This window comes from Centropristis striata, chromosome 19 (assembly GCF_030273125.1).
Source record: "Centropristis striata isolate RG_2023a ecotype Rhode Island chromosome 19, C.striata_1.0, whole genome shotgun sequence".
In the NCBI taxonomy this organism is placed as follows: domain Eukaryota; kingdom Metazoa; phylum Chordata; class Actinopteri; order Perciformes; family Serranidae; genus Centropristis; species Centropristis striata.
Window position 1 is genome coordinate 32,778,285 of NC_081535.1, and position 13,631 is coordinate 32,791,915.

General features: G+C 33.1%; 1 protein-coding gene across 1 annotated transcript; it reads left to right on the plus strand.

Annotated features, from left to right (window-relative positions):
- Positions 1-2,083: 2,083 nt before the first annotated feature.
- On the plus strand, positions 2,084-11,881 carry ube2l3a (ubiquitin-conjugating enzyme E2L 3a). Its single transcript, XM_059357717.1, has 4 exons — positions 2,084-2,171; positions 6,907-7,002; positions 7,573-7,759; positions 10,619-11,881. The coding sequence occupies exons 1-4, from the start codon at positions 2,151-2,153 to the stop codon at positions 10,771-10,773; spliced, it is 459 nt and encodes a 152-aa protein (XP_059213700.1). The 5' UTR covers positions 2,084-2,150; the 3' UTR covers positions 10,774-11,881.
- The last annotated feature ends 1,750 nt before the right edge of the window (positions 11,882-13,631 follow it).

Genomic DNA, 13,631 nt, shown 5'->3' on the forward strand with positions numbered 1-13,631 from the left:
CAAGCCTGTCAGAAACATGACATGACAAGTATCATGAGCATTAATGTTACTTCAAAGGGTCATTAATGTTCATGACACATCCCATGTCATGTCTATGACCTGCTTATGTCACATTTATGTAGACACCTTCTAAATAAACCATTATTTTTTACCATATCTTGCTTAAGTCATAAAGTCATGTTCAAAAAATTGCCTAAGTCACATTTTATTTTGACTTAGACATAATAAATCTGCTTAAGTCACACACTTGACATAGGCCATTATCTTAAAGGGGTAAAATCACATGATCTGATCAACTGATGATGTAGGTGATTTTACCATAGGTGGCCTGCATCATGAGGAGATGATTTAGGCAAAAAAAAAATCAATTTTGACAAAAAATTTGATTATTTTAACAGTGTGACATTATTTGACCTTCTGAACCCCAAGCCATGTCAGAGCGTTTTTATGTGGTCTATTTATATTTTACTCACTGTAGCCCTGTATTTCACTGCAAAATATAATATGACATATAATAAATATAAAATATAAAAGTCCTGTAGCTCTATGAAAACAGCACAGTCATGAAAAGGTGGAAAATGTATTTTGTGCAGAATAACACAGTTATAAAAGGAAAAAAAGAAAAACCACAAGTTGAATTTCTCTGATATTTTTTAAGTGGAATAAAATTTGAGTATAGTATTTTTCTTAAACTAAGATGATAAAACAGATAAATATTAACCAACCAGCCCCCACAGAGTATGATTTCTTTGAAAAAGTTGAAAAAACTGTTAAAACAGGCATAAAAAAATAAGAAGTTGAATTTATTTGATTATTATTATTATTATTATTATTTTAATTGGAATAAAATGGAATTTATATGTATTACACTTTTCAACATGTGTCATGAATTTTGTATCCTAAAAGGGGGGGGGGTATTGTCATGTTTCCAGCCTCTCCTGTCCTCTCCCCTCTGCTCTGTGTAATGTTTTAAATGACACATGTAGAAGGACTGTTGGATGATGCCTGCTTGTTTTGTTTTTTTAACAGTTTCCTTCTATGGTAAACTTTTGGTGATCCATTAGAGAAAACATACTTTTCAGTGGTGGAGTTCAGCTACTATATTCATTTTTATACTCAATAAGTGGTTGAGCCCACTGATTTTATAGTGATAGACTATCATTTTTATGTTTGGAGATGCAAGAGGTACTATACAAGTCAGTGGGGATTATTTACACAATAGAAAAATGTTACATCACATATATTATTTAATTACAGAATTACTTTCTATTATACTCTTATACAGCAGCAACTGTAACTAAGCAATAAATAAAGTATTTCTGAATAATAATAATAATAATAATAATAATCAAATAAATTCAACTTTTTATTTTTTTATGCCTGTTTTTTCAACTTTTTCAAAGAAATCATACTCTGTGGGGGCTGGTTGGTTAATATTTATCTGTTTTATCATCTTAGTTTAAGAAAAATACTATACTCAAATTTTTATAACTTTTATAACTGTGTTATTCTGCACAAAATACATTTTCCACCTTTTCATGACTGTGCTGTTTTTATAGAGCTACAGGACTTTTATATTTTATATTTATTATATATCATATTATATTTTGCAGTGAAATACAGGGCTACAGTGAGTAACTGTAACTAAGTAATAAATAAAGTATTTCTGAATAATAATAATAATGATAATAATAATAATAATTTAGAAATAAATGAGAATAGTAACAATAAAGGCTGGAGCCCTGGCGTGAGTGTACCCTCCAGGTCCTCCATATATATATATATATATATATATTATTTAGTTACAGAATTACTTTCTATTATACTCTTATACAGCAGCAACTGTAACTAAGCAATAAATAAAGTATTTCTGAATAATAATAATAATAATAATAATAATAATAATAATAATAATAATAATAATAATAATAATAATAATAATAACAACAATAATTTAGAAATAAATGAGAATAGTAACAATAAAGGCTGGAGCCCTGGCGTGAGTGTACCCTCCAGGCCGCTAGGTGGCGCTGCCACAGCAGCAGGCGGGTGTGAGTCACTCTAAACAAACACCAGACGAAGTGAAGTCGAGCAGGAACGGAAAGAAACAGGAAGAAGACGAAGAAGACGAAGAAGACAACATCGGTACCATGAATAAGAGGCTAGGAAAGGTAAAGAAAAGATCCAGATTTATTGAAATAACGCCGCTTCAAAAGGGTTCAGGTGACTTGTTTCGGGTTTATACGAGTCGCTATATCCGCGCGGACAAAGAGAAACCGTCATTAAAGTAGATAGCGTTGGTCTGTCCGACAAAACGAAAGGATAATGACGTCCGGCAGACGGTGACTGAGGTAACTAGTTAGTGAGTTTGAGACGCCGGCGGGGCGTGACTCAGCACTTACAAGAAAAAACGACGGATAAACTCTAAACCCGGACAACGTTAGTGCTTTATTTTTTAATTGGGGAGCTTTTAAAACACCCCTCATGGCCGGGGGAAACTGTGGCGGTTCATGTTCCTCGCTGTCACCGTCTGAAGGCTGAGCAGAGAAAACATGGAGACTTTGGGGTTGGGACGTGACGTCACACATTGACTGGCCTTTTCATCATACAGTAAATATGAATAAAAATAAGACCTAAAAATAGTCAAATAGTCAGTTGATCACAAACATTCAACATCAGGACATCTGGAGAATAAAGGCTGACCAATATATATATATTTTTTGCAGAACATATATTGTAGACAATGATGCTTGAGGTAACTTTTAAATGGTTTTAGCTATTTATTTTCTTAAAATGTATCTATTTAAACTGTCAACAACAGACTGATATGGAACCTAGTAACACAACTAATATTTATTTAGCCATTTTATTTGTATTTATTCTTTATTTTGTGTGAAAAGTGTTACATTTAGAACTGATTGACAAGGTAATATATGAATGTATAATTTATAATAATATTCAAAATTTGTTTACTAAAGTAGTCTTCCGAGTACTGTTTCATAGTCATATAGGTGCAAAATTTGTGTATAATCCACAAATAATTTTTGTTTATTTTCAGAAATGTTCCCCTCTCATATCACGATCATGTTGGTCTCAAACATATTTATTTATCAAAACGTATCTAACTCTAACTGTAATTAGAGTACATTAAGTACATTTACCTAAGCACTGTATTGTACTTAAGTATTAATTCTAGCTACTTTATTTGAGTATTTACAACTTTTTAAGTAAACATTGTACTTTTTAGTCCACTACATTTGTCTGACAAATTAAGTTACATTTTAAAACAGCTTCATCCCTTCCTTTCCAGTGGAAACCATTTATCTTTTCAGAATCAGTATAAGAAATACTATATTGATCCTTGCTTTTGTTTCAGTTGCTCCTGTAAAAGAAATATACATAAGTAAGTCTGTAAATACAAAAAAGATTAAAAACAAAACAAGCTACACTAAATATACAATAACAATATGAAATACAAATGCAACAAGTCTTAAGTAAATAGAGATAAGTACAAATAGAAATAATATGGAAATATAGACATAATTTGAAGTGAATAGAGATTTGTACCAATATGCTTATATTTAGCAACAGTGTGACAAACTGAATTATTGCACATGATTTCTATAGAAAGTTTTTATTGCATAGATTCGTTTTGATAAATAAATATGTTTGAGACCAACATGATCGTGATATGAGGGGAACATTTCTGAAATAAAAAAAATTCTTTGTGGATTATACACAAATTTTGCACCTATATGACTATGAAACAGTACTCAGAAGACTACTTTACTAAACAAAATTTGAATATTATTATAAATTATACATTCATATATTACCTTGTCAATCAGTTCTAAATTTCACACTTTTCACACAAAATAAAGAATAAATACAAATAAAATGGCTAAATAAATATTAGTTGTTACTAGGTTCCATACCAGTCTATTGTTGACAATTTAAATAAATACATTTTAAGAAAATAAATAGCTAAAACCATTTCAAAGTTACCTCAAGCATCATTGTCTACAATATATGTTCTGCAAAATATATATATATTGGTCAGCCTTTATTCTCCAGATGTCCTGATGTTGAATGTTTGTGATCAACTGAAGGATTTCTTTATATGTGAGAAAATTTGACCACTTCTTTAGCTAAATAATCTCTTAAAGCTCTCCTTGGATCAGCTGGAAAAGTCCTTCAATGTTGAATTGAACTTTGTACTGAACCAAATGATCAGAATATTTCTTCTTTCTTTCTACTTGTTTAAATCCGTTTTTAAACATATTTGATTCTGAACTTTTTCAAAGAAAACATACTCTGTGGGGGCTAGTTGGTTAATATTTATCTGTTTTATCATCTTAGTTTAAGAAAAATACTTTACTCAAATTTTATTCCACTTAAAAAATATCAGAGAAATTCAACTTGTGGTTTTTCTTTTTTTCCTTTTACAACTGTGTTATCTTTATATCTTCTTTGAATCTTTATTGATTCGAGTGTGATTCACTTTCTGTTTGACTGCCCAGTACCAAAAATACTGGTGTGTCACGAAGAAAGTACCCGTCCAGTCTGTTACTTACACTTTCGTTATGACGCACCAGTATTTTCTGTTTTGATTTTGTTATGTGAGTGAATCAACACAGCCTCCGTGGCAGGAACTCCACTGCGTGATACCATGAAGTGTCTTATTACCACTTCCTGAATTCCCTTGTTATCCGGTTTTATAATTCAGATATATTAAAGGGAAGTGTCAGCTAACAGGAAGTAGAGAGTATTACCGGCTTTTTTAAAAACCTTTTTACAGTAGAGCAAGAGTATTCAAAAAAGTTGAAATTGTGGCTTATCAACACCTACAGCTGCCAACATTAAAAGATAAGCCTGTTGTGTTGTTTTGATGTTATGATAAAATGTTATGTTGTGATGTTGTATGTGATGTTGTATTTTTTCTTAATCGTATCGTAAGTGTTTGTTTATGTATTTTGTATATTGTACGTATTTTTTATTTTTATTTTTATTTTTTTTGTTTGTTTTTTGTTTTGTAATTCTCTGCTTTTTTACATCATGGCCAGGGGACTACAGATGAAAACTAGCCTTCTGGCTAACTCTGGCTTTTTTAACCATGTATAATCATGTGTTTTATGAAATTGCACTGTCCCCTTTTAAATAAACTAATAATAATTCAGATCATTTTCTGAAGTAAAAATAGCAAAACCACAGCATAAAAATACATCCAAAATAATAATAATAATAAAAAAGCATCAAACTTTGTACTAATAGTAGAAGTACTTAACATAATGTCACTATATCTTATTTAATTCTAACTCTTGATGTATTAATTTGTACATTACTGTAATGTTACAGCTGGTAAAGGTGGAAGACTTCAAAGTTAACTGGAGCATTTTAGTCGCTTTAGAACGTCTTGTTCAGTGTTCGGTCGGACTAAAAGCCACTACCTGATCCATACCGGAAACCTGATTTGTTTTTTTCCTGATTTAAGCAGTTTAGAGGAATCTCAACCTTTTTTAAAAAATAAAATATGCGCTCTTGTTTTTGTAAAAAATGTCTCAAATATGGAACTGACGAAATAGGTCCAGATATTGCGGAAAGTACGGTTTGTTCTACTTCCTGTCAGAGATATGTTATGACAGTCTCTTGGGTTTAAATAAAATAATCTTAGTGTTGGTTTTACTAGTTATGAAATCAAAAATCTAAATGTTAAATATACATTTTTTATTTTGCAAAGAATGTCTAAAATATGCAGCTAATGAAAAAAAGAGTACATTTCTCCTGAAACACTTCGGTTTCACTTCTTTTTTATAGAGAATGTCTGAAATGTAGAGTTAATCAAATACAATTTTACATTTTCCTTATTAAATAAATACAGTTTCTTCCTGTTTTAGCGAAGGATATCTAACGCATGGAGGTAATATCTTCGTCCATTAGCAAAACTTAATAAGTTAACATTGTAGAAATTACCGCGGTGACAGGATGTTTGTTTAGAACAGACGTGGGCATTGGGCGGCCCGCGGGCCACATCCGGCCCGTTGGCTGTCCTTGTCCGGCCCGTGTGAGGTTACCCAGAAATTAGAAATCAATATAACCGCGGTGCTTTTATTTTGAAAAATAGCAAACGTTAGCATTAGCACTAGAGCTAACAAGCACTTTTACTATAGTTAAGACAACAAATATAGCCACTAATATATATGACAGAAGAAAATAAACTTTAACAAACCTTGTGTCCTGTCAGCCGCCACTATAGAAGCCTTTTTCATCGTTATTATTTACCATTCGTTTTTTCATTTTTCATCGGTTATTTCCTGTCACTACCTTTCAAAAATAAAGCACCTGTTTCACACTGGACGGCACCTTTTCAAAATAAAAGCATCACAACATTGTAAAACACTAAAGGTCATTTACAGTTGTGTTTAAAATAAATGGAAAAGTGATATAGTGATTGGAGTATTTACTACTTTTTACTGCTATATTTGATTTTCACTTATCATAACATGTATTCTTATCAGTAGCAGCTCAAAACCAGATAATTTACTGTATTTTATAAAGCGATTACATTAATATTGAGCAGAATTTAGTTCAGAGTTTTGGTCCGGCCCCTGCAACCTTCGTGGTATTGGTCATGAGGCCCCTTGGGGAAATTAATTGCCCACCTCTGGTTTAGAAGAACGATTGTCCAGCGCTAAACAAGCTGATGTTGCGTCATTCTGGCTCTTGTTCCGGTATGTCGGCGACCATAAACTAAGATGGTGACTGGCAAAATGTTAAACTCGAGGCTACAAAACCAGAGATGTGATGTCACTGGCTACAGTGACTACATGCAGTCTATTTTTTTTACCTAATATCGTGGAGTGTTTATTCTCTGTGACTCACTGGCTCATTTCAAATGTTTTGTTTCAGGAGCTTGAAGAAATCCGCAAAAGTGGCGTGAAGCATTTTCGCAACCTTCAAGTGGATGACTCTAATCTTTTGAACTGGCAAGGGCTCCTTGTTCCTGTGAGTACTGACTGGTTGTGTTGCTCTTGTCCTTGTCATAGGGGTGTGGCATATCGTATCGTTCATGATAATATCGGTATATTTTTTTTATGGTCAAAAAAAATGCATATCATGATATTGGCAACGTTCCTACTTCTTGATGTAGTGTCATAAGGCTAACATTAGCTAACAATTAAAATTTGTTTTAATCACAAAAAGCTACTTACTCTCTGTTGCTAAACACATGCAGCTTTCAAAATAAGAGCACGGTGTGTTAACAGAATCCACCACAGAACTTACAAGAAGACTGTCAAAATAAGATGCCTTAAATAAAACATACAAGAACCTTTATTCTCCTTTACAAAATGTCATTAAAATATGCCCCCGGAACCCCTAAATGGTTATTTTTAGTATTTTCTCATACATTTTTTTTTTTATTTGGCAACTGTTGAGATTTGCACTTCACACTACATTTGAGATTTTTATTTATTTATACAGACTAAAAAAAGGGCCATATTTTAGGGCCATATTGCCCACCCCTACCTTGTCATTAAAATTTGTATTAACTTTTTCTTTTTGTCTTCTCAAAAGGAATCTGCTCCCTATGACAAAGGAGCGTTTCGGATCGAGGTCATCTTCCCCGCGGAGTACCCCTTCAAGCCACCCAAAATCACTTTCAAGACAAAAATCTACCACCCCAACATCGACGAGAAGGGCCAGGTGTGCCTGTCTACCATCAGCGTGGAAAACTGGAAACCAGCCACAAGAATGGAGTACGGTAAGGCTCGCTAGAGTGTCCACGTTTAAAATCATCCTGCAATACGTGATTGATTATAAATATAATCCTGAAGATTTTCATACTGTATTTAATGCATAACAATAACAGTAAAGAATGGGGAGTAATTAACCCAAATCGTGAACACAATAATGGCAGAACATTTTTGTAAAGCCATTGGATTAATTGATTAGATTTATTTTGAGCAAATTATTTCTTGTGAATACTGCATCACAAATTAGCTTTGCTGTTATATTATAAACTTTTAATACATTATCTGTCCGTAGTGTGTAATATATATTATTGTATTTTTTTCTCCCTGATGCTTGGCTGCTGTTTAATGAGCTCTTTAATGAGTGTTTCATATCGAAACACATTTTTTATCACAGCTGTGCTGTTGGGGGGAAATAATTATGAGCAGATTTTAAGAAGCGCCTTGTTTCTGCATGTTTATGTTACTTTCTTTCTTTTTTTTTTTTTTACCATAAATTAATGCAGGAAGGGAATAAAGTTCCCAATAGTGAGGCCAAACAATCTGTACTGCCCCTGCTGGCAGGCTGCAATACAGGCTATAAAGCCCTCCATGTTAGTGGATGGGACATGTAATACTGCTACAAAATAGCAGTGTGTTGTTTTTAATGGGGATTAAGGAACATGTCACCCAGTGCCACAGTGTGGCTAATTAATAATAATTAACTAAAATTATAGTGAAAATGTCCTTAATTTTCCTCTTTGTCAACTTTTTTCATCCATAATGAAGATGCATCAGACAAAGGAAATAAAGGCAAAATTTACTGTGACCTCTTTTAATCTCCCACCCAACAAATACCCCATTACAAAAAACTAAAACTAATAAAAACTAAACTAAAATTAAAGCATTTAAAAAAATAAAATAAATACTAAAACGAAAACTAGCAAACTCACTCTAAAACTCATTAAAACTCACTGAATTTGAAAACAAAAAATGACAACGAAATTAAAACTAAAACTGATTTAAAAAAATCCAAAACTATTATAACCTTGCTAGTGAATTCACTGTTACAATGAGGGTCCTCACAAAGATAGAATTACAAGAATGTGTGTGTGTGTGTGTATTCTTGTTCTTCCTACATAGTGAGGACCAGAACACGTTTTTAACCAACAGAGTGAGGACATTTCGGCCGGTCCTCACTTCTTTGAAGACTTTTTTGAGATTTCAGACTTTGTTTTAAGGGTTAAAGGTTACATATGAGCAAAACTAAAAACTCAAAGTAGAGGTCAAACCGGTACCGATACCCGGATCATTCGCTACTCAAAACCTTTATGGACCAAAAAAACAGCAGTGGACGGCTCCTCTCTCTCTGTTGCAGGACGGAGAGATTTAAAAGGCAGGCTGTCTCATTCTAACAGAGCTAACAGACTCACTGAATTTCCCCTTGGGGATAAATAAAGTAATTTTGATTTGATTTAGATTTGAAATAAATGTTTCCCAAAGACGTTTTCTGTCATTTTAGGTCGTTCTTATCACGCTGAGGTTTGTTCAAGTGTTCGCTTTTTTCTTCTCAGGGCACTGACATGTTTTCTGACATAAATACTTACTTTTTACAATTAATCAAATTGCAATCGTAATATTGCAATATCCAGATCATAGGAAGGTCCAATATGTGTCAAAATACTTTGAGTTAAGTATTGCTCTGCTGCAGAGATGACCCACTTACAAATTGTTTACTACAGACTTAAGAAAAAGTCTTTATTGAGTAGAGATCCCACCAAGGTTATTATAGTTAACGAAAACTAACGAAATAACGAAAACTAGAATTGAAAAAACTTTTTCGTTAACTGAAATAAAAATAAAAACTGGAGTTTTTAAAAAAACGATAACTAACTGAAACTGTATTGTGTGGTTACAAAACTAACTAAAACTAACTGAAATTATAGTGGTAATGTCCTTAGTTTTCGTCAACTTTTTTCATTCATAATTCAGTGTTTCTATTTGAACATGCAACACATGGTAAATATGTTTATTGAGACTGGGATGTTTACACTCCAACCAAAATTCAAAACAGTAAATAACCTTATTAGGACTAAGATGGATAAACCAAAGGAAATAAAGGCAAAATTTATTATGACCACTTTGAATCTCGCACCCAACACATAGCCCATTACAAGAAAACTAAAACTAACACTAAAACTAATAAAAACTAAACTAAAACTAGAAAACTCGCTCTAAAAACTAACTAAAACTGACTGAATTTGAAAACAAAAATTCACAACGAAATTAAAACTAAAACTAATGAAAAATCCAAAACTATTATAACCTTGGATCCCACCATGATTGTTTGAATATATATTTGTAAGAGCCATTTTGCTTTCATTGTTTATTTGTTTGTTTGTTTGCACCGCCCACCACCGGGTGGAGAAGAGTGCTCATTATGGATTCTGAGGTCATGACTTAATATAAGTCACCGGTTTATGACTGATTGCGTTGAGATGCCCGAGAGGCACACAGTTTTTTGACCGCAGAAATGTGATGTATACGTTGGAAATATAAGTTTATTTGTTTAAGAAAGAAGTATATATTTGTTTGGAAACATTATAATAAACTGAGTTAATGGATATACGTAAAGTGGACATTTCATTTGTGCACGTAAATTACTATAAACGGGATCTCATCATAATAGTGGCATCTTTTTTGAGTAGCAATCGGGTCACTACAATATTAATATATTTTTTCCAAATCGTGCAGCCTTACTTTTGAGGGATGAACTTAAAGGATTCCGTTTGTACAAGTTGTTTTGAGAGATGGACTTAAAGTTCTACAACATGAAAACGGTGATTTCTATTGTGCATAATTTCCTTGTAATTGTTCTCCGTTTCCTCCAGTGATCAAACAACTGGCCTGTCTGGTGAACAGCCCTCAGCCGGAGCACCCGCTGAGAGCCGACCTGGCCGAGGAGTACAGTAAAGACCGCGCCAAGTTCATGAAGAACGCAGAGGAGTTCACGAGGAAACACAGTGAAAAGCGGCCCGTTGACTGACATCACTGGCGCTCGCTGCTCTTTCCCTTCTTTCTGTTTCCTGTTTAAAGAGCCCAGGCTCCGTTCTCACCCCCACCCCCCCCCCCCCCCCCAAACTACACAGAGATGCCCTGTTCTTGCATATCTGCTTGTTTTAGCACTCTCCAACCACTCCGTAACAATAGAGGCTTGTGTTTCTGTTTCACTTTGCCAAAAAAAGAAAAAGAAAAAAGCAGGACTTTTTGACGAATAGGGAGGTGCTCTGGCCTCTAGGTGTCACCATTTGATTGTTTTGACTTCTTTCTACTGATTTCTTTTTAGAAAAAAATAAAAATTTAAATATCAGAAATAATTGAGAAAAAAAGTGCTGTTCTGCCTACTTAAATGTTGAATGTTTTTTTTTTTTTTTTTTTTAGATTAATCATTAGCGTAAGCAGACCTGTTTACAGACTTTTAAGCTTTGTTTTCAATCTAAAGCTGGTGTTTATATCTGTTTCTTTATTTTTCCCCCTAAGATACACTGTACTTTGTGATTCACCCACTGCAGTACTAGAAAACTAGTTTGCTGGTGATGCAGAATTCCACATTTTTGTGAAAATGCAACAACATTCATGTATCCCTTGAAATGTTTTTGTATTTTGAGATGTTGGGGAAAATAATTAAAATTCTTTCACTCTGTTGGCCTCCAGGAAACGTCAGTGAGCATCGTTTGTCACGCAGATAAACTACTGTATGTCTGCATATCAGACTTCATATTTTATTTTATCCTAACTGCTCTTGACTTATCTCTTTAAACACATCTGCAGAAGAATTAGGGCTTTAAATTAACATGCAGGGTTGCTCTCCAACTCCTGCTCCTCCTCTCACTACAACATTTCCATATGAAGAATATAATATAAACAGCACTTATTGGTTCCAGCATTGCAAAATAGATTTTTAACCTGCAGGTAAACAGCTCTTCTTGTCTTTTCCCCGTCAATAAACACACTGTATGTAGTTCTCCAGTTAATATACTCTGACAGCCTAGGAAGTGAAGCTCACCAGCAGACTACACAGTAACGCATCCAACTGCAGGTGGAACACAGGTGATCATTAATCAATAAAGATTTGCAATGGATGCTCAAACAAACCTGTATCGTTGTTTTTATTAACCTCAGATCTTTCCTCTTTCATTGTTTTTATACTTATATATACACTACCGGTCAAAAGTTTTAGAACACCCCAACTTTTCCAGTTTTTTATTGAAATTCAAGCAGTTCAAGTCAAATGAACAGCTTGAAAGGGTACAAAGGTAAGTGGTGAACTGCCAGAGGTAAATAAAAAAAAGGTAAGGTTAACCAAAACTGAAATATAATGTACATTTCAGAATTATACAAGTAGGCCTTTTTCAGGGAACAAGAAATGGGTTAACAACTTAACTCTATGGAGTCTTGGGCTATTTTGTCCATTTTTGAATTCTTTTCATGTCTTTGTAAGTCATTTTGTGTCTTTTTTTGGTCATTTTGTATCTTTTTTTTTAGTCATTTTGTGTCTTTTTTTAGTCATTTTGTGTCTTTTTTGTCATTTTGTGTCTTTTTTTGTCATTTTGTGTCTTTTTTTGGTCATTTTGTGTCTTTTTTTTTAGGTCATTTTGTGTCTTTTTAGTAATTTTGTGTCTTTTAGGTCATTTTGTGTCTTTTTTAGGTCATTTTGTGTCTTTTTTGTCATTTTGTGTCTTTTTTAGGTCATTTTGTGTCTTTTTTTTAGTCATTTTGTGTCTTTTTTAGTCATTTTGTGTCTCTTTTTAGTCATTTTGTGTCTTTTTGGTCATTTTGTGTCTTTTTTAGGTCATTTTGTGTCTTTTTTTTTAGGTCATTTTGTGTCTTTTTAGTAATTTTGTGTCTTTTAGGTCATTTTGTGTCTTTTTTAGGTCATTTTGTGTCTTTTTTTTTAGTCATTTTGTGTCTTTTTTAGGTCATTTTGTGTCTTTTTTAGTCATTTTGTGTCTCTTTTTAGTCATTTTGTGTCTCTTTTTGGTCATTTTGTGTCTTTTTAGTCCTTTAGTCCAACATAAAATGTGATTTTGAATCTTTTTTTTACTTTCAAAACACTATCATGCTCTAAAGAATTTTAAATGTTGCAAATGTGCATTAATTTCAGAGTACACTGAGACATTAAACTGCATCATTTTCAATTAAATTCTGGAAAAGTTGGTGTGTTCTAAAACTTTTGACCAGTAGTGTATATATAAGTACACTACTGGTCAAAAGTTTTAGAACATCCATTAGAAAATCCAGAATTTTAATGAAATGATGCAGTTTAATGTCTCAATGTACATTGAAATTAATGCATATAACAAATAAACAATTGAAGTTAAGAAATAAATCATAGAATCAATTTAGAAAGGAGAATGTATTCTAAACTGTTGACTCATGGAAGTAGCACCTTAACAGATAGAACAGCTGAACACACTCAATGGAAATCAAATATTCTTCAGAAAGTTCTTCCCAACTCTGTTGCAGAAGTTCCCTTAAATGTGGAGCAACTTGTAGGTTGTAAGTGATCAAGAAAAGTTGGGACACCTGTAGGAATTGGTAGCAACTTTCAAGGCTTGATCAACCTCCGTTGCTGCAGAACTGCTTTAAGTTGTTAACCCATTTCTTGTTCCCTGAAAAAGGCCTTTTTGTATAATTCTGAAATGTACATTATCTTTCAGTTTTGGTTAACCTTACCTTTTTTTATTTACCTCTGGCAGTTCAACACTTACCTTTGTACCCTTTCAAGCTGTTAATTGGGCTTGAACTGCTTTAATTTCAATAAAAAAACTGGAAAAATTGGTGTGTTCTAAAACTTTTGACCAGTAGTTTACTTATATATATATATGAGAATAAGACTTTATT